A 23,152-nucleotide genomic window follows, 5' to 3' on the forward strand; every position below is an offset into this window, starting at 1 on the left:
GAGACATTCGATATTATTTATGCCAGGTTCCACAAGTACTTCTTCCGTATTAGTATAAAAAAATGGTTTTTCTTGCTCTAACTCTTGTATTCTCAAATGAAGATTTTCAATTGTCATGTCTTTTTCTTAAGGTTGTCTGTTTTGCACTTGAAGGATGCTGGTGTATGAATATGTTAATAATGGCAACTTGGAGCAGTGGCTTCATGGTGCTATGCGACAACATGGTACCCTTACTTGGGAAGGCCGCATGAAGGTCCTTCTTGGTACTGCAAAAGCGTGAGTTCTAGTATCCCTCACACCATTTTGAATTTGTGCTTTAAACTTATGATCTGTACTGGTTATGAGATTTTGAATTATTTTCATTCCTTGTATAACTTGTTTTTAAGATTTCATTTATGTTATCATACATTTTATCCTAAATAACATTAATGCTTGGAACTACTCTATTCCGATTCAAGTTTAATGCCTTGAATCCTACCAAGGAATTAGTTATTAGCTCGGTTATTGTAAGCACAAGCCTATAAAGGACTTCATAATATTTCTTGCAGGCTTGCATATCTACATGAGTCAATAGAACCAAAAGTTGTTCATCGAGACATAAAATCCAGTAATATCTTGATTGATGATGAGTTCAATGCCAAGGTTTCTGATTTTGGACTGGCAAAGCTTTTGGATTCTGGAGAAAGTCACATAACAACAAGAGTAATGGGAACATTTGGGTATGTGGTTTTCTACGTCACTTGGTTCTTGGCTATTCTATTTTGAAGTCATTGTCTGATTAGTACTGTTTTTGGTGGGAATACTAACGGTTTCCATATGTTTTCAGTTACGTGGCCCCAGAATATGCAAATTCTGGGCTACTAAATGAAAAGAGTGATATTTACAGCTTTGGTGTCTTACTACTTGAAGCAGTTACTGGAAGAGACCCAGTGGATTATGGCCGTCCTGCTAATGAGGTTACTCAATCCTTTGTTTCTAGACGGTTATCATGAAAAAAATATCGCTCCGTCCAAAGTTCAGCCCTCCCACTCTGTCCACCAATTCTCTTTTTTGGTTAGACCACGAGGTGTCCTGAGCAGGTCCTAACTGTAGGATGCACCTTTAAGCCCGTACCATACTTGGACTAATCCCCGTTTGCACCGGCCGGCCCAATTAAGGGGCAAAGTGCTGGCCAGATTGGTTTTTCCATACGAGAAGGGGTTCTAACTCCCGACCTCTCTTAAGGGACACGGCCACTCACGCCAACCAAGCTGGTTTCCACCAATTCTCTTTAGTAAAGAATGTGTGTACATTGCAGGTCAATCTTGTTGAGTGGCTAAAAACGATGGTTGGTAACCGGAGAGCTGAGGAAGTCGTGGATCCTAACCTCGAAGTTAAGCCCAGTACTCGTTCTTTGAAACATGCACTCCTGGTGGCACTTAGATGTGTCGACCCTGACTCAGAAAAACGGCCTAAAATGAGTCAAGTTGCTCAAATGCTGGAAGCAGATGAGTTCCCTTATCGTGAGGTGCACATGCATTACATTCGTCCATTTATAGACTCAAATTTAAGCTTTTTCACTTTCCTTGTTAATACTACGGGTAAATACCAGCGCCCTCCCACTATGGTGGCACTGTCACTTTTAGTCCGCAACTTTCAAATCAACCACTCTTTGGTATTTACTCTTAGTGAACACATATCCAAAAGCTTACACCTACCCTAAACGGGGTAGAGACTTTAAGCTGTTAAAACTGTTGAGATTAACAAGAACAAGAAACAATAATAATGGCATAAAAGATAAAGAAGGCAAGGTTTATGTGGTTCGGCAAAGTGCCTACATCCACAGGAGTGAAACAATTCTTATATTCATAGTGATGGTGATAGTGGTGAAACAACCCCTTAGGGGTTTCACTCCTACTCCTAGTATGAGACAAACTCATATTTCTAATCCATATATGAGACAAACTCAACAAAAAAGTTATTATTTGAAGAATGCACCAATTAACCATGGAACAGAATACATCTGCAAAACTTAATTCAAGAGTATATGTATATATGTATATATACTGCATTACTGCTGCAGAGGTCTTGGTTGAAGTTCTTGTGAAAATTTCAGGATCGCAGAAACAGAAGCCGAACAGCTAGCATTGACATCGAATCTACAAAGGACAGTAGCAGCTCCCAATCAGTTGACGTGGAAAGCGGGGTAGGAAAATCAGATACATCTCTGATAATTCATGGATAAGACAACGGGCGCATGCTTGTGATCTGGCAACCCTTTGGCTAACAGTAAGATTCATATTTTGTTTATGTTTGATTGAAGTAATGGTAGCCAACTTTACGATTCAATCATGGCACTGGCAGATTGGCAGGTAGCTGCCCGAATAGCGCATATTGGGAAAGATTGGTTCTTTGATTGTACAAATGTGTTTTGAGGATTGTCTTTTGTGATTTTGAGTAGATTACTTGTGTTGTACGGTTTTCCTGTTCTCCCAAACATGTTTTGCAGATGGAGGCATTGTTTGTATATCCTGCAAATTGTGGCTATTCATTCATCATCATTGTTACTGTTATATACGGAGTATAATTTATGGTATCATGGTCCTTAAATAGCGGATGATGTTTTATGTGTGCGTAAATGAAATAGATTGTGGGGCTCCACCATAATTATATTATATTATGGACCAAGGTGTACGTTGTTACATGCACCCAAACATATCTTTATTTATTTTTTCCTTATACATTCTTTTTTCAACTTAAATTTATTTCTCTTTTTCTTTTTGTACAATTAAAAGTAATGTATAAAAAATACATTATTAAAAATATCTAATTGAGATCTTTTAATACCACTCATATATATATATATATATATATATATATATATATTTTAAAAGTAAATTTATAGGCACATAAAGTCATTACTTTGATGTAATGTTTATGTACATCATTTTTTTTTTTTTTTTTTTTTTTTTTTGGGTTTTATGAACATATAGAAGAAATATTATGAACTTACTATAAAGTGAATGAAAATATATATGATGTACATTTAGGGTGTGTTTGGTTCATGTGTTTGCACACCAGAAATGAGAATCGAAATCATAGTTAATGTTTGACTGATAACTTTTTAAAACACAACTATGGGATTTAATTATCCCTTCAATTAAAAAGTTCATTCCCTAATTAAAAACATGTATCATTTTATTTTATTGGTAATATGATTTTTAAGTTTAGATTAGTGCTTTTAGATTTTTGTTTTATTCATATTGGATGTCATTATAGTAGGGTCAATTGCCTTAATTTAGTATTTTTGTATTTTAAAAACCTTTATTCTCATTATAGGGTCATACATAATCAAACATCAATATTGTTAATCATTATAATTCCACCATACTACCAAACATGCAAAATATTTTCACCAAAACCCATTACCATTACCAAGTATTTGATTCTCATTCCGATTCCGATTCTCGAACCAAACACACGCTTAGTTTAGTACTTATAGATATTAATGTTTAGGTTTATAGACATTATAGACATAATGCATGATGAATGTTATTAAATGATGTATATGTAGTATAATGTTTATTAGCCCTGTGCATCGGACGGGTTCGGATATCGGAACCTTCCACCCGATCGGATTACGAATTGCATTTTCTAACTCCTATCCGCTAATTATTAGAGGAAAGACCATTCAGTTTTACAAAGTTTGAATTTGGTCGGATCGGATTCGGATATATTCGGATTTGAAATTAAAAAAAAAAAAATTAAAATAAAAAGCTTAACTTAAAAATTACATAATTAGTAACTAAGTAAAATGTCCAAACATACATACAATGAATGTTACTGAATCAGAATCAATCAATACAGAGGAGATTTGATTGAAACGTAATGGTGGGCGGATGTGAGCGAATTGGTGGTGACCGGAGTAAGTGCGGTAGCGGCACTCCCCGTACGCTCGGAGGAATGTGTCTGACATCTGGGGTGGGAGAAAAAATTTGATACCAGATGAATGTTATTGAATCAGAATCAATCAATATAGGAGAGAGAATACATCCCTAGAGTCCTATAGGAAATAACTAACATAATAATCTCCTACATAATATAGGTTAGGTAGAGTTAATTAAGCTATTACCACAAACCTGATAAAAGCACATCATTCCACTATTACTAACACATCAATCTTTAAGATTTAGTTTTTAGTATTTTGAGTGCTGCATTATAAGATTTTGGAATAAGGCCAAATAAGCCATCGAACTACACATCAAAATGCAATTAGGCCATCCAACTCAAAAAAAACTACAACCAAGTCCCTGAACAGCGCAAATTCAAACAAATGAACCCAAAGTAACTTGTTGATCAGGTAATTAGGTGAGGTGGAGGTTACCAATTTAATTTTTTAAAAAAAAAAATTATTTTAATAATTTTTAAATAAAAAACTAATAAAAAAACCCACTGGCCACCCACAGAGCCTCTCTTCGTCTCCGTCTAGTTCAGGTGATTCAAGAATCAAGATGACCACTGAAGTGCTAACATTGACTGCATTTTGATCTCGACGGAATAAAAAGATTCTTCCATTTTATCTCCTGAATGTTTTCATGCCTTCATACAAGCCCTTTTTAAATTTGAATTGGATACACATTCATATAGATAGAGAAAAGAAAACAGAAGAAGAAAATTGAAACCAGTCGGGATTGAGATTGAAATGGAAATTTTGGCAGATCAACCTGTCCATAATTCAACATGCCGACGCGAATTATCACGACGATCGGGGCTGAGTTCTTCCAAAGCGATGGATTTTTCTGGTTTAAAATTGCCATCTCCGATGGACTTTGTAACTTACATATAATCAGTTTGAGTGAAACCAAATCTCATATTGTTCCAGTCAATATTACCATATTCTTCAGAACTCTCGACACTACTACAACAAATTAAAACAAATCAAAAACTCGCGATCAATTCGAAAAACAACACGCCGGTAACCGGTCTTGATTCTAGAATCACCTGTAAGTAAATAGATCGCAGAGTTGTTTTAAAGAAGATCTCTCTTCGTCTCCAATCGGAGACGAAGAAATGGTCCTCGTTTCCGTCCTGGAGACGAATAGCCAGTCTTCGACTCTTCGTCTCCGGTCTCGAAGGAGGTGGAAGGGGATAGCCGGCAGTTTGTTTTGTTTTTTTTTTTTTTATAGTTTTTATTTAAGAATTATTAAAATAATTTGTTTAAAAAAAAATTGGTAACCGCCACGTCATCTAATTACCAGATCAATAGGTTACTTTGGATTCAATTGTTTGAATTTGTGTTGTTCAGGGACTTGATTGTAGTTTTTTTGAGTTGAATGACCTAATTGCAATTTGATGTGTATATTTGACCCTTGTTCCTAAGATTTTTATGTCCAAGAATTTTACCCACCAAATTGTGCAATACATTCAAGAACACCAGAGTCAGGATGTCATCTAAGCTCTAAAATACTAACATAACCCAACAAAGATTTAATCCCAATCTAGTAGTGCAATTTCATACCAAAGTGGTTAAGTTTTACATCAGATGCCAACCAACAAAAACACTCTTTTTATATGGGACGATGTGTAAGTTATAAAACATCGAATAACAATCACTGTGTGTGTATAAAATATGAAGTCGTCAGGTTATCTGCTACATAAGGTGATTAACTCATTATCCATGTGGCATTAACTTATTTCTTATTTAAAAAAAAAATAAAAATTATTCTGCGATTGTTTTGGCCCCACTTTTTTTTTTTTTTTTTTTTTTTTACCATCATTGGCTGCCAGGAAGTAGTGTATGCCAATATGGCTTCTCCTATATATATAAATATATAATTGCCTGGCCTTTATCTGGTTAGATACATCACAACTAACAATAATGTGCGTGAGTTTTTTGTATGTTTTTGTATTTGTGTATGAGTTTTATGCTTAAGGTGTGTGATGGTTGTGATTAAGATGCTTGAATTTTATGCTTAAGATGTTTGAGTTTTGTACTTAAGGTGCGTGAGTTTGTGTTCTGAAGGTATTTTGTTTGAGTGGTTAATGTGAGTGTGTTGTTTACTTAAGGTGCGTCAATTTAATGATTAATGTGAGTCCAACCGTACAACCGCACGGGAAGCCTCCTTCACACATGATCCCTTCCATATATATATATATATATATATATATATATATATATATATACTAGTTTTTTACGCGCATTGCGCGATTAGGATAATGCCCAATGTTTTTTTTTATTGTTTTTTTTTTATTGTTTTTTTTTTTTTTTAATAAGTACTTTAAGGTATATCAATGCAAGATTATATTGGAATTGTTCATGCATAGATAATTGAATGTTAAATTTGTGTATTTAAATAGGCAATTCTAAGTTTACAAATGCAAGATAATATAGTCAAGATTGATTATAATTGTCAATAAAATAATTGTATAGGTATGATTGAGATCAAATACGGGACATAAGGGAGAGCAAATAAAAATTAGGGCATAAAATATTAAATATATACTAATATTGAAGAGCTAACTGCTGATTGTCAAACAAGGACACTCCAATTTGTTATGTGATTTGAATACTCTTTTTGTCAATAAATCGCCCAAGTAGTTAATATGATTGGCTTAATTATATATATTTTTTATTTTTTAAAAACAATTATTATTATTATTATTGTTGTTGTTGTTGTTGTTGTTGTTGTTGTTGTTGTTGTTGTTGTTATTATTATTATTATTATTATTATTATTATTATTATTATTATTATTATTATTATGTATACCTTAGGTCATTTTACATGTTAATCTAAACAGTTAATTTTTTTAAATATCTTTTTACCAACCGTTGATATAATTCGCTGGTCAAATCCGCTAATATAATCTGCTAACGCTAACCGCTAACTGCTGATTGTCAAACAAGGCCATTGCGAGGTAATTCTCATTTCAATTTGTTGTGTGATTTGAATACTCTCTTTGTCAACAAATCCCTCAAGTAGTTAATATGATTGACTTTATTAATTATAATTTTTTAATTTTTTCATGGTATTAATAAAATACTTGGTAAATAAATATATAGCATTATTTTGTATTTTAACTTTAATATTTAATTAAAAAATAGTGCACAAAAAAGATAATAGACAATGTAGTGAATATAATCAATTGATGAATTTGAATGTAAATAATTTTTACATTGGAGAAATATAAAGACAATATAACTAATAAAATTATTTCTCTTAATTAATTTATTGATAATGAATAATTTTTTTTAATAAAGACATTGTAGGGACAATGTAGCGAATATAATCAATTGATGAATTTGAATGTAAAAAATTTTGATATTTGAGAAAAATAAAGACAATATAACTAATGAAATTATTTCTCTTATTTAAATTATTGATAACAAATAATTTTTTTTTTGAATAAAGACATTGTAGACACATAATTCTAAATTAAAGAAATGCATATGTATTATTTTTTGTTGTAGCTACTAAATTATTATTTAATTTAATAACAGTAAAATAGAGTACTAATTATGCCAACTTTGATTGGGATGAGGTTCGAACCTAAGACCTTTCTTATTCAAATCAATGAGTAAGTTAACGGTGAACTAACACAAGTTAACGGAAAAGATAATATTTAACGGAAAAGTTAACGGATAGTCATATTCATTAAGGATAAATTAGGAAATGTTAAGGAAAAATTAAAATCTGATCAATCTGAGCCATTCATTTGATTAAAAAATTTGACAGCCATTTTTTCTACCCATTATAGGCCTAACTCTCTTGGTTTCTTATTACTATATATATATATATATATATATATATATATATATATATATATATATATATATATATATATATATATATATATATATATATATATATATATATATATATATATATATATATGATCAAATGAGGACTCATTCTTAGGTATGGACGTGGGGACTAATCTTGTGCGTTCGTTTTTTTATTTCGATGGCCCAGATTTGATTTTCTAAGATGACATTGATTTTTTTTTTTTTTTTTTTTTTTTTTTTTTTTTTTTTTTTTGGTTAAAGTTTGGTAGTAGTGTCTTATTCTATTTTTTTTTTAAAGTGTGAACGCATGTGTAATCCTTGCCTTAATTGGTTTCCTGTTTTATTGGATCATCACTGTTGCGATTTGAAGCCGTGATTTCTTAATCATTGATTGAGTGTTTGCCCATGCAATGTAATCCGTATTTTTTAATTTTATTTTTTTTTGCTCGTTCTTTTGAGTGTAATATTGCCTATATTTGGATAGTCGTGTATATGTACAAACGGCTGGTAGTACGATTGTGCATTCGTGTGTGCTGTTTGTGCAACCTAGTGTTGTAAGTTGTGCACCGTAAGCTGGTGAGTTGTGCATTAGTGCACATAGTTAAGTGCATCGTACGACATTGAGATGTCCACGGTAGGATTTTTTTTGTGATTTTAGAATGCACAACTATAGACTTATTGATGCACAAGTAGTGCACAACACTCTTGTATAGGAATGCACGATATTTTATATAGTAATGCACAGATTCTAATAAGAATAATTTACCCATAATATATATATATATATATATATATATATATATATATATATATATATATATATATATATATATATATATAATATTTTAAAGGGATTTGTTTCCTTAATCCATATGATTTGTTCATTTTAATCTCAGCTATGCTTTATTCTAATTTAATAGTCTAGATTAGAGATGAATTACAGGAAATTTGAATTTGTGTGTGTGTGTGAAAGAGAGAGAGACACAAAAGAAGGAAGAAAGAATGAATAGAGATGAATTCAAATTGAGGTGTGAATTACAAAGCCAAATCCAACTCTATTTATACCATGAAATTTAGAGAGAAATGCGGCATGTTCGAGGAGCAGCAATTATTTCGGCGAGAACATGTAAGAAGTTAGGCAACGTGGAGAAAGAAAATGTCTTCATGGATGAGTGGTCTTCATGCACAATTTGAGCCACATATTCTAACAAGTATGCTTACAATCCAACTACAAATTACCTCAGAAAGTTCCATTATCAGAGGTTTAACTCCAAAAGTAGGGAGAATTTTATTGTGCTCATAGTATTCTCTTTTCTCCTCTACATCTTTGGCATACCTTTGTGTCTACAAGTATAATGCATCAATAAGTACGGAGTTCACCTAACTCATAGGTGGAATATATCCAAAAGATTGCAAAGTAAATAGATCAAACCTGTTCATCCACTTTTGAAGGTGGCACCACTGTTCTTAGCGCATCATACAACACACTTGCAATTTGATATATCTTAGCCATCTCTTCTCTGCAATAGAAAGTAAAGAATTTTTTAAATAAATAAAAAAACTAGGAAATTTGATTAGAATGAGAGACAAAGCTGCAGAAGATATTCTGAGCAAGCCTCACGGTTCTTTTGTTTGTTGACCATCTCTGATATTTTTCTCATAGAAGTTCTGGTAAAATCTTTGGATCTCTATGTGATCAGTTTTTCCAAGCACAGGTTTTGTCTCTTCTTCTTCCTACAAAAATAAATTGTCAACATGGTTAGCTCGGGCTTACTAGATAGGTATTAGATATCCAGATATCAGATATGTATCCAACATTCAAATCAATGGACCACAGACTCAATAAGGAATTAAATTATGATGATAAACAACAATTCTAGATGATTCAAACACACAAAAGAGCAAGACCCTCTACTTATAGTATCATCCCACTAGTCTGAGTGACACTTGCCAATGTTTATTTTTATTATTGGTGTACAAACATGATATACTATAACCACAGATTGTGTACATTATTGAATAATGAATATACATTTTAATCTATAAATAATCAAACTTCAGCAACTTAGCACCTATTGGATTCTACTATCTAACGCAGATATGGCTTTTTGCTATTCACAGAGTAACAATAAGTGAGGGCCATATAGTCTCTCGAGATCCCAGTTTGCCCTCATCACATAATGATTGTGGTAATCTGAGATGATTTAGTAATTTTGAGACAACATAATCAGATGTTGCCATTAAATTAGTTAAGAAATTTAAAATATATGGAATTGTAGAGCAGGAAATGGAAAATATATACAAATAAAGAACATAATAGATGCATAAAGAGACAAACATAAAATTGAACATAATGGGTATGCCCTTTCAAGTCTATGTAGCAGGTAAGTCTTAAACTGGTGAACACCGCGTCCGATTGATGTTGGATCCGTCTTATGAGCCATCTCAAATGCATGAAATCGGCCTTTTCAGTAATAAAAATTCAGTTAAAGAAGAAAAGAATATGCATAACATTAAAAAAAAAAAACCACTCCATCCACCTAAACTCACTTATGAAGAAGTGAAAGTGACACATTATTTAAATTATTGTCAATAAAGAAGTTAAACTAATATTTTATTTATTTTTTCTTATGCATCAACAATTCAAATTAACCTCATCACGGTAAATTCTCATTTAATTGCTTTTCAAAATTTATATCAAATACTATGTCTTTCAAAGTGCCAACAGGGAAAATGCAAATTCTTCTAGCATAGTTCAAGAAAAAGGTAGTTAAGACAAATAAGAAATGGTGTTTTGGAAAAAGCAAAACCTGTGACTAATTACAATTGAAGTAAAAAACTTTTAGTTTCTCTTTTATCCAATTGCCAAACTTGGGAATTGGCTAAATTTTGTAATGAAAATTCAAATTTAGATGTAGATTATAAAAAGTTAAAAAGTTTGATCTAAAATTACAAGCCACTTGAAAGACTTGAGCATTTGCAGTTATTATACATATAATCACCAGCTTTACTTGCATAAACAGAGAGTAAAGGATAACGGTTGAGCAATTGAAATACAAAAAGAAATGATACTTACATAAATAAGCAACTCTTCGATTTTCTTTCTCGATTTCGTTGGCCACACGGAGGATGGGAGCAATGGAAGCCAAGGAGGAAGGGACGAGCTCACTGTCAGGGGTGTTCTCGTCTTCGCCAGCGGTTGGGTCTACCTGTTAAGGATATAAGTGGTTGACTCAGTGTATCTCTGTTCAAATTATACTGCGGTGCAATAGCTTTATTAGACAAGTAGTTGTAACTCCCTGCTATTTACTCTCACTTGTGTACTATTTATAGTTAGCTGTTTTACATCAATAAACATATTGTTCATTCCCTCACATGGTATCAAGAGCCACAATCTCCTAAGAGAATTATAGAATGAAATTTAGAGAGAAATGCGGCATGTTGGAGGAGCAACATCTATTTCGGCGAGAACATGTAATAAGTCAGGCAACGTGGAAAAAGAAAATGTCTTCATGGATGAGTGGTCTTCATGCACATTTTTAGCCACATATTCTAACAAGTATGCTTACAATCTACCTACAAATTACCTCAGAAAGTTCCATTATCAGAGGTTTAACTCCAAAAGTAGGGAGAATTTTATTGTGCTCATAGTATTCTCTTTTCTCCTCTACATCTTTGGCATACCTTTGTGTCTACAAGTATGATGCAAAAATAAGTACGGAGTTCACCTAACTCATAGGTGGAATATATCGAAAAGATTGCAAAGTAAATAGATCAAACCTGTTCATCCACTTTTGAAGGTGGCACCACTGTTCTCAGCACATCATACAACACACTTGCAATTTGATATATCTTAGCCATCTCTTCTCTGCAATAGAAAGTAAGGAATTTTTTTTTTTATTAAAAAAACTAGGAAATTAGATTAGAATGAGAGACAAAGCTGCAGAAGAAATTCTGAGCAAGCCTCACGGTTCTTTTGTTTGTTGGCCATCTCTGATATTTTTCTCATAGAAGTTCTGGTAAAATCTTTGAATCTCTATTTGATCAGTTTTTCCAAGCACAGGTTTTGTCTCTTCTTCTTCCTACAAAAATAAATCATTTTTTTTGAATGCTACTAGCTCTATTAGAATGTAGTATCTGTTCATATACTTTCTCAACCTACGGAAACACAAAGAGCTAATAACGCCTCCACCGATGCTCAAACTCACAACCTTCCAAATGGAAGTCCAACCCGGATACCATTGGACCACATACTCCTGGTACACAATAAGTAATTTAATTATGCTGATAAACCACAATTCAAGAAGATTTATAGTAGATTGATTTGGGATGACAGTCAATGACTGACAAATTCCACCACGGCTTTCAAACACACAAGAGGGCAAGGCCCTCTACTTAATTATAGTATAATCTCACTAGTCTGAGTGACACTTGCCAATGTTTATTTTTATTATTGGTGTACAAACATGATATATACTTTAACCACAGATTGTGTACATTATTGAATAATGAATATACATTTTAATTTATAAATACTCAAACTTCAGCAACTTGGCACCTATTGGATTTTACTATCTAACACAGATAAGGCCATTTGCTATTCACAGAGTAACAATAAGTGAGGGCCAGATGGTCTCTCGAGATCCCAATTTGCCCTCATCACATAATGAGTGTGGTAATCTGGGATGATTTAGTAATTTTGAAACAACATAATCAGATGTTGCCATTAAATTAGTTAAGAAATTTAAAATATATGGAATTTGTAGAGTAGAAAATGGAAAATATATACAAATAAAGAACATAATAGATGCATAAAGAGACAAACATAAAATTGAACATAATGGGTATACCCTTTCAAGTCTATGTTGCAGGTAAGTCTTGAACTGATGAACACCGCGTCCGATTGATGTTGGATCCATCCTATGAGCCATCTCAAATGCATGAAATCGGCCTTTTGAGAAATATAAATTCAGTTAGAGAAGAAAAGAATATCAATAACATTAAAAAAAAATGAATAAAAATAAAAACACTCCATCCACCTAAACTCACTTATGAAGAAGTGAAAGTGGCATATTATTTAAATTATTGTCAACAAACAAGTTAAACTAATATTTTATTTATTTTTTCTTATGCATCAACCATCCAAATTAATCTCATCTCAGTAAATTCTCATTTAATTGCTTTCCAAATTTTATATCAAATACCATGTCTTTCAAAGTGCCAACAGGACAAATGCAAAATTTTGAAGCTTAGTTCAAGAAAAAGGTAGTTAAGACAAATAAGAAATGGTGTTTTGGAAAAAGCAAAACCTGTGACTAATTACAATTGAAGTAAAAAACTTTCAGTTTCTCTTTTATCCAGGCCAATTGCCAAACTTAGGAATAGGCTAAATCTTGCAATGAAAATTCAAATTGTAATGTAGATTACAAAAGTTAAAAAGTTTGATCTAAAATTACATGCATTTGCAGTTATTAGACATATAATCACCAGCTTTACTTGCATACACGGAGAGTAAATTGAAATACAAAAAAAAAAAAAAAAAGATACTTACATAAATAAGCAACTCTTCTATTTTCTTTCTCGATTTCGTTGGCCACACGGAGGATGGGAGTAATGGAAGCCAAGGAGGAAGGGACGAGATCACTGTCAAGGGTGTTCTCGTCTTCGCCGGCGGCGGGTCCTACCATGGTTGGCGCCGTAGACATCGCCATGTATTAAGATTGGAAAGCGGCAGAAACAATAATCTACAACACCAATTATGTCCTCTCTTCTTCGGCTTCTGAATCCAGAGAGCTGGATTGAAGAAGAAGAAGAAGAAGAAGATGAAGAAGAAGACGAAAAAGAAAGCGTAAATGAACATGGGGATTGGAGAGGTTTATATATGAAGAGGCAGATACTTTGGAGAAATGCGAGGCAAATAAGTGGGAAACTTCATTACTCAACGAAGAAGTAAAGAGTGGGGATTGCGATGGTTCTACATTGCCTTGCTTTCGTGGAGAGAGACCCAACTATCTTGAATTGTAATCTCCAAGGACCCAGATTTTTCTGCTACTCCATGAATTCGCCTTCATACTCTATTTTTTTTTTTTATACTATTTTATTTTTCATGGAGATAGTCGTTATCAATAATGGCACGGAATTCTTGTGATGAAAGAATGGTCCATCCTACCACAAAAGAATACATTCCACATTCAATGTGCGCAGTTGTACTGTTATGATGTTACGTAGTTGCATGCATGGGGAATTGTGGATAGGGAGGTGAAGTATTTCACTATTTTGTGGAAGGAGACACGGGGATGAACTTCCTCATCACTCATTCATGGTTTTGGGCCTTTTGCCTTCATTCCTTACATCACTGCTTAATATTCTCTACACTTGACACTTTCCTTTTCTTTTATTGAAAATGATTTGTTTCAATATGTTGTCACAAAAAATCTTAATGTGTTTTTGTAGGTTAACATATCTAAATTCGTCCTTGATAGTACTACTTCCCGGTGGTCAGTGGTACTTGTAGAATGTATGTAATGTACAAGAACGAATTGTAGACAATAAGATATAGAACAAGTGGTATTTTATTCATGTTTTGTTCTTGAGTGTTTTCTTGTAGAGAGGAGGAGATTAGGCTAGATGCATATATAGAGAGAAAGAAAGAGTGGAACCCCTAACTTTGAGGGCTAAAGGCCCTTTTATAGGCCCAAGGGAGGTGGCGGGTTTGACTCAGACTCGCAGATCGGGGATCGAACTGTTTGGCCTTGACCCGACTATAAGCGGGAACACGGACCCGGGGTATATAACCTATCGGTCCCCAATTCAATATGTTTAAGTACATTAAACTTTATTTTATGAACATATAGAATATAATGAAGATTAACAACCTACTATATAGAGTGAATGAAAATACGTATGATGTACATTTAGTTTAGTGTTTATGGATATTAAGGTTTATATTTATGGCAGGGTTGCAAAAATCCCGCCTAGGCACCGAGTAATCGGCGCCTAGGCGCTAGGCGCCCCTATGCCGTGGCGATTTCCTCCCTAGGCTCCCGCCTAGCGCCTAATTCGGCCGCCTAGCGCCTAACTCGGCCTATTACGCCGAGTTAAGTCGTCAATTTCTGTCGAGGTAGCCGAGTTAACCCGGCCGACTCGACCTTGCTAATTTTTTTTTATTTATATGATATATATATATATATATATATTTATTTATTTATATTTATATTTATTTATTTATGTATGTATGTATGTATAATATGACATATATGCACCTACACACGTGCACTATTTTCTATTTTTTCAGTTAGCCGCCTAGGCCACTTAGGCCCCGCCTAGGCCGTCTAGGCGCTAGGCGCTACTCTACCGCCCGACTAGCGCCAAACGCCTATTGCAACCATGATTTATGGACATAGAACAAATATTATGAACATAATACATGATGAATGTTATTAAGCATGCTGCTTGATAATATAATGTTTATGTAAATTAAACTTTATTTTTATGAACATATAGAAAGAGCGTTATGAACACACTATAGAGGGAATAGAAATACTATACATATGATGTGCATTTAATTGAGTGCTTATGAACATTAAAAATTATGTTTATAGACATATAAAACAAATATTAAAAGCATAAAACATAATAATGTTATTAAATATGATGTATTAGTTGACCCTTAATATAAAATGAAATTGTTTTAAACCAACTTCACAATATAATTTGCAGAGAGATTTTGTCTTTTTGTGAGCGAAGAGATGTACTCCGTAATAGTTATATACTGCAAGTTATAATTAATTTTTATAGAAAAAAATTCTCCTAATATCATACACTTTAAAGCTCAATCATAAAATTGTAAAACTAAATTCTTTTGACTTTACTGTTATTATTACTGGGAAGACTTTAGGGCATGATTGCGTGGGTAATGGGTAGCCACAGAAATAGGTGATTTTAAAATTTTTAAATTTTAAAATATTATTAATAAGATTTCAAATCTCATTACTTAAAAACTTCGTACAAAAGTTTCAATTATTGTAACCTGGGGTGGTAGCTCATATGGTAAATGAGTTCTTTTGTGGGGGAAAATTTTGGGATAACCTGAGTTCGATTTTCACAAGTGATGATTCTCCCCGGGCCAGCTCTTAGTCTCTCGGAACGAACTGAGATTGTCGATTGTCGGGTGAACCTGAACTGTTAAAATGATAGAGAAAGACCTGGACCACCTCGTGATTTACACCTAAAAAATTTCAATTATTGTATTAACATTACTTTGAAAAAAAATCTTCTAAATTAAAAATTTCTAATTTTGAAAAACTATTTCTTTCCAAAATAGTTGTTATTGTTATTGTTATTATCGTTATTATGTTAAGTATATAATAATAATAATAATAGCTTTGGAATTTTTTTTTTAAATAAAATATTGTACTTCTACAAACACTATATTATTATTAATATTATTATTTCATATACACAATAATTAAAATATTTATATTAATAATAGAAAATTTGAAAATAAATAATTTTTTTAGCTGTAAAAACTAATTTAGAAATATTTGACTATTTGTTTCCAAAATTAAAAGTTTTGTTTAACATAATTAATAATTTTGATTTTTTTTTTATGTAAATAGCAACAACAACAAAAAAAAACAACTTCGTAAAGAAAGAGTTTTTTTTTTTTTTTTTTTTTTAAGCATTAATAGAGTTTAATTTTAGAAAACAATATATTTAGGAGGGTTTTAATAAATTAATTCAAAAAATTAATAAAATATAACATAAATATACAATTTAAAACTCAAAATATTATAAAATACACTAATCCTATCCTATCTTATCCTATCCTATATATAATAAAGCCATATGGTCTTGTGAAAATTAAATGGTGAAAATCAACATTTAATTTTCACAAGACCATAATAATATTGTTAATTATAATAACAATAACAATAATAATAATAATGATAATAATTTCCACTGACAGTTTCTAATATATATATATATATATATATATATATATATATATATATATATATATATATATATATATATATATATATATATATATATATATTTATTATATTTATTTATATTTCAATTTCTACTGGCAAATTATTGTGTGAACGATGGTCCACATAATTGTATGGATCATGAATATCAAATACATTTTTAATATATTAAAAGTACATTATTTTTATATTGAAAGTACCTTACATACATATATAATGTACCCTTAGTATATTTAAAATATACTTTTTATTGCATGCAACCCCAAAGTTCATAAGTTTGAAATTAATATATGGCATAGCTAGGCGACCTAATATTTAAGATTGTTGATGTGCATATTGAGGACTACGGAGACAAAGATGCGTTATTCGTGGATTCATCGGATGCTATCCAACAACACTCTCCAACTTAATTGACGTAAAGTAGGCTTAGTAACATTAAGATTATATTCTCGAATTATTAGTTCTCATCTTTTATTGATTACACACTTAATTCGATAGTATTTGGAAGAAAAAATCAATGTTCGAACTAAGATTGTGATTTTGGTATTTAAAGGTCAATTGTATGTTGCTACATCTAGAGTTAGAAATCTCAAAGGTCTAAAAATTTTGATCCGTGGTGACTCTAAAATTGTAATTCAATTACTATTGTAGTTTACTAAGTTCTTAAAAATTTGTAATATTAAATACTATGTACTAAATTTTTAATATAGTTTAAGATTTGTAGTAATCACCCACCTTAAATATTATTTTAATTGTAAATATATTTATGTTCATAATTTTATCATAGGAATTCACACATAATAATTACTAAATAACAAAAATTTTATATATGAATAAACCTCATATAGGGTATATTTTTATAACATATTTTCCATGCGATAGGGACAAATACTAGTTACAATATTATAACTAAATTGTTTAATTTGAAAATATGACAAATAATTAATATCTATCAAAGTTCTAAATAAATTCCATATATCCATCCATATCTAAAGAAAAAATCTGCAATCATCCCAAAAAGGCGAAAAAGAAAAACATCATCCACGCGAAGCAAATTCTCTATGCCTAACTTGGACTCTGCTTTAGAGGTAAGAATCTTTCACTACAACTATATGACAGTATGACACCCTGTTTTTTTTAATTTTTTTTTTAATAATTTATTTACGTTGTACTAGCTAGGTCAAACTTTACTATAAACAAACACGTATACACACATATATATTGCACATGTGACACACACGGGAGGCAGAAACGTTTGTAATTTTGTATAGTTGTATATCCAGGCAACCTGAAATGTTTGACTTATTTTAGATAATTGGATAACGATGAGGAAACTCACAACTATTATATGATGATATGTATTAAGTAAACATCACTATTATGCAATAATAATAATTCGTAAACCACATAAAAGAGATAAATTACGTTAAGAAAATCTTATTATAAACTCGACCAAAAGAGTATTGATAAGAATAGAACTCGTGATCTAAAATATTTCATTTGTTTTTTTAGCAATAATATTGGTTTGGCACTGGCCGGGTTAAGTACATTCCTAGCTAACTAGCTGCCCTACCATACTCACTGGTCAAGAGTATTGTGGGCAAGAGTATTTGTTTGTCCTCCAATGGAATATCATTAGTTAGGCCTCCAGACATGCCTGGGTGATCCCGTATGTTAAAGTAGCTGCTGCATTAATTATATTAGTTAATGTAATTCGTACTAGGGCGAGCATAAATCCGCCAAATTCAATTTAATTTCTTAAATACACTTCTATCTAATTTGTATCAACTTAAAGTAGATGAGATATAGATATGACTTCTCAAAATTCGTTATATCTAATATACTATATATATATATATATATATATATATATATATATATATATATATATTAGGTAATGTAATTCGTACTAGGGCGAGCATAAATCCGCCAAATTCAATTTAATTTCTTAAATACACTTCTATCTAATTTGTATCAACTTAAAGTAGATGAGATATATATATGACTTCTCAAAATTCGTTATATCTAATATACTATATATATATATATATATATATATATATATATATATATATATATATATTAGGTAATGTAATTCGTACTAGGGCGAGCATAAATCCGCCAAATTCAATTTAATTTCTTAAATACACTTCTATCTAATTTGTATCAACTTAAAGTAGATGAGATATAGATATGACTTCTCAAAATTCGTTATATCTAATATACTGCATATATATATATATATATATATATATATATATATATATATATATATATATATATATATATATATATAGTTGCACTCGGGTGCGAACGGCTCGCCCAGGCGCGAAATAGGAATGGATTCTGTTCGTCCACGTGTCCAGATCTAATGGATGAGAAACACTGATTTTTTTAAAAAACGCGGTGGCATTTTCGTAAATAATTGAACATCGTAGTGCAAGTAAAATGTATTACAAGTGCATGTAAAATGTATTATAGGTGCAAGTAAAAATTTACACTAAGCATCAATACTTAGTTGCACTTATAGTTCTAAGTAGTTGCACCGATAGTTCTAAGTAGTTGCACACATATGTATAAGTAGTTGCATCTAGGTGTATGAATGTTTGCGAGTGGTTTTCAGGAGTATTACTACCCGCTGAACTCAGATCAATGAATGTTAACAAGATAAAATTACATGCACTTATAGGTGAAAGTAGGTGCACATATAGTTATAAGTAGTTGCACCTATAGTTATAAATAGTTGCACATATAGTTATAAGCATACCCATGTGCATGAATGGTTGCGGAAAGTGAATGCTAACAAGGCAAAATTATATGCACTTATAGGTGAAAATAGGTGCACTTATAAGAGATTTTACTTGCACTTTGATGTTCAATTATTTACGAAAATGCCACTGCGTTTTTTTTAAGTTATTAGATCTGGACACGTGTCACGCGCTGATTCGCTCGCATTTCCTTCCTGGGCACTTATTCGCACCTGAGTGCGTCCCTATATATATATATATATATATATATATATATATATATATATATATATATATATTAAATTGAAAGTTTTTTTTTGAATGTGATTCTTGGAATATTCTGATTTTGATTTTTCAATACTTATTGAGCATATAACCATTAATGTGTAATTAAACTATCAGCTTAGTCTCTTAGTTGAGATGAAGCATATGTTTTAATTTGGTATCAGAGTCATGCCAAATGTCATTGGCACTTTTTCCCCATGAATTATTCAAGTGGTTGTTTTTCCCCCTAAAATGTTAAATGGACACATTTACCCTTCAAACAAATATTTCATTTATTTTTATTCTCAAACAAATTATGACCACGATTTGATTCAAACCGAACATACATTATAGCATCCAAATTGAAATATTCCAATTACAATTTAGAAGTGAAACCCAATATTTAGAGTTTATTAAAATTGCGAACCGGAACGACCGATTCATGTTCCGAACTGAAAAAAATACATTTATTGTTGAATTTAGACTATTTTAAAATAAAAAAAAATAAAATAAAGACGGTTCAAAATCGCGAACCGGATTCGGAACCGCCGATTTACGGTTCATGATCCAGTTTTTAGATTCATAATTTTAATAAACTGAAATCCAAATATTGGGTTCTGCTCTGAATCATAACCGGAAATTTTCAATTTGATTGCTATAGGGTCCAGTTCAGTTCGAATTGAACCGTTGTCATCCCTACATATACGCAATAATTTATTGGAGAAGAAAAATAAATAAAATGTTTATTTTAAGGGTAGAAATGTCAATTTAATATATCATGAAGGGGAAATCGTCACTTTTAAAATAATTGAGAGGGCAATATGCTTACATGAATAAATCAAGAAAAAAAGTGTTACAAGTATATAACTCAGGGAAAAAAATGATATTTTCTCATTTATATTAGGTTGTTGTTTTATGTCCAAAAGCCCGGATCCCATCTCTTACTTTTTGACAAAAACATGCATGGGACGAGCCGACGAGGTATCAAGAGAGAGAAGGGAGGTGGAATTAAATGGGTTTTGACTAGAATAGGAGAATTTAAATGGGTAAGACCACAAATACATGTTTGATGGAAATAAACAAAGTCATTCATGTTTACGAATCAAAATTTTGAAAAAAATACATTAGGTAAATGCGTTTGATTTTGATAGAAATTGATAAATTCCATTCTCTCTCTTTTTTAGCCAAAAAAAATTAAAAAAAAAATTGAAAGCAAAAGCACCACAATGCATTGAATGAGGAAGAAAATAGTCAGAAAAACAAGTGCGGCAGTATACTCCAAAAACCAGAACTAGCTTGTAAATCCATAACTTTAGCAAGAATATGAGGTACACGGTTTGCAACCCTTCTAACATGACGGAAAGTGTTGGGTTGTGGCCCGGAGAGTTGAGTTCAACATTTTGTCATTGGACAGTATCGATCGTTAACTGCTAAGCAATTATAAAGAAATAAAGTTGCATCTTCACTACTAGTTATACCTTTTGTCGTAATGATATATAAGTTATTGATCCTCAATTGGTATCAGAGCCCAGAATCACGAATTCAAAAAAGCATGCTGTGCAGTTGGAGCCGACAGGAATAACAACACTAACTCATATAAGAGAGGAAAATCTAAACATTTTTCCTCTAAAGCATGGCAAAGAGCTCATCAAACAAATCTAATTTATATAATGTGTTTCTTCAAAATTTTGACCCAAATGCATTAAACAAAGTAATGTTATCTATTTCTTTTAGTTTATATTTAAAAATTACCCTTTTCCAATCAAAGAAAAAATTTACCATTTTGGGTTCACCTTAGTCACAAAATGTATTTTCAAAAAACAAAAAAGTAGATAAATTGTTGGCATAATACATGCTTTATTACACCTTTGATCATCATCATGTACACTTTTTCCGCATTTGAAGGCAATAATGCAATGAATGCGCCAAAAGCATGGAAAATACTGTACGCAAAATGCATGCTAGCATAGTAGCATAGCATAATATATAGCTTATAGTGAATGCTTCCTGTGCGGTTGTGCGGTTGATTAATGTGCGTGAGATTTGTATTCAATGTGCATGAGTATTGTGTTTAATGTGCCTGAGATTTGTACTTAATGTGCGTGAATGTATAATATTAATGTGCGTGAGTTTTGTACTTAAGGTGTGCGAGTCTTGTGCCTAAAGTGCGTGGGTTGTATGCTTAATGTGCGTGAGTGTGTTCTTCATCCACTGCTGCATTTTCTTCTTATTTTTGTTTCGAAGTGGTGGAGGAATGAATTTTGTCTTGTTTTGTTTTGCATACTGAGGGGCGGCTAATGAGAGCGAAGCTGCTAATGAAAGCTTCAAAGATTGTGAAAAAGGAGATTGTGAAAATTTTCTGCTCTGCTTCTTTCTGAGCTCGTAATTCTGAACTGCTCACGCACATTAAGTACAAATCTCAGGCACATTAAACAGAAGACTCAGACACATTAAGTACAAAGCTCACGCACATTAATCAACCGCACAACCGCACGGGAAGCCACAAACGCACCTGATCCCTTCCCTATATATATATATATATATATATATATATATATATATATATATTTATTTATTTATTTATTTATTTATTTATATGTATATTTATATTTATATTTATATATTTGGCACTTTGTACTCCCTCTCTTCCAAAGTCAACAACAGCAATTTGCTCTTTTGCTTCCGCCTAAGTTAACGGTACAACTGCCTGCCCAAATCGTCATACATCCTTGTATATGTACTATATACATGTGACGATAATAATAAGAAGATATATGTATAGAATCAATTAATGGTTCGTATGTCACGGTACTAGTTAACAGTACGTACTAGCTAGTGCCAACTAACCATACATATGTTTCGTTACCCTCTGTATTGTTACAATACTAGTTTGTACATACTATGTACATAGGATAACACTATAATGTATGTATAGCAACGATTCATTTCGCACCATACATATGTAATTAAGATAATGTTGCAATAATAATGGAATTTGGGGATGACAATTGCTTCTCTTTGATAATACATATACACTCGACCAGGCAAACTCGTGAGCAGACCAGTAACCGACTAGCTCTGACTCTTAACTGATCAAGACTGACTACCCTAGCTACGACCATTCCCGATAGCCCGAACCTTGAGCAAGGCACTCACCTTGAGACCGGTGGAGGACTTCCCGACCCACCACCCGTCTCTCCAGCCTCCAGCCCCTGACACCTTGTCTCAACCACGTCACGTCCATCATATGCCCTACATCATAGCACTTGGAACCGCCTCCGTAACCGGCCAACTTGCGCCTTCTACGTGGAGGACATTTCGAATCTGCGGCATGTGTTCCCTCCTTCGCCTATATAAGGCACATTTAATGCTGAAAAGGAGACTTT

General features: G+C 32.1%; 2 protein-coding genes across 5 annotated transcripts in view; one reads left to right on the plus strand and one right to left on the minus strand.

Annotated features, from left to right (window-relative positions):
- Positions 1 to 23,152, minus strand: part of LOC109187709 (putative callose synthase 6) — a 76,660-nt gene that overhangs the window by 27,676 nt on the left and 25,832 nt on the right. The gene's annotated exons all lie outside the window — the stretch shown is intronic.
- The window catches only part of LOC109187711 (probable receptor-like protein kinase At2g42960), a 33,785-nt gene that overhangs the window by 1,877 nt on the left and 8,756 nt on the right, over positions 1 to 23,152 (plus strand). The window contains exons 3-8 of one of the 4 annotated variants that reach the window (XM_019337985.1): positions 154 to 276; positions 549 to 719; positions 827 to 956; positions 1,298 to 1,507; positions 2,096 to 2,268; positions 2,344 to 2,575. In XM_019337985.1, coding sequence (XP_019193530.1) covers positions 154 to 276; positions 549 to 719; positions 827 to 956; positions 1,298 to 1,507; positions 2,096 to 2,224 — 763 coding nt within the window. In that variant the 3' untranslated portion in view covers positions 2,225 to 2,268; positions 2,344 to 2,575. The other 3 variants (XM_019337988.1, XM_019337986.1, XM_019337987.1) reach the window with 3 other exon arrangements.

This window comes from Ipomoea nil, unplaced genomic scaffold, assembly GCF_001879475.1.
Source record: "Ipomoea nil cultivar Tokyo-kokei standard unplaced genomic scaffold, Asagao_1.1 scaffold1421, whole genome shotgun sequence".
Taxonomy (NCBI): Eukaryota; Viridiplantae; Streptophyta; class Magnoliopsida; order Solanales; family Convolvulaceae; genus Ipomoea; species Ipomoea nil.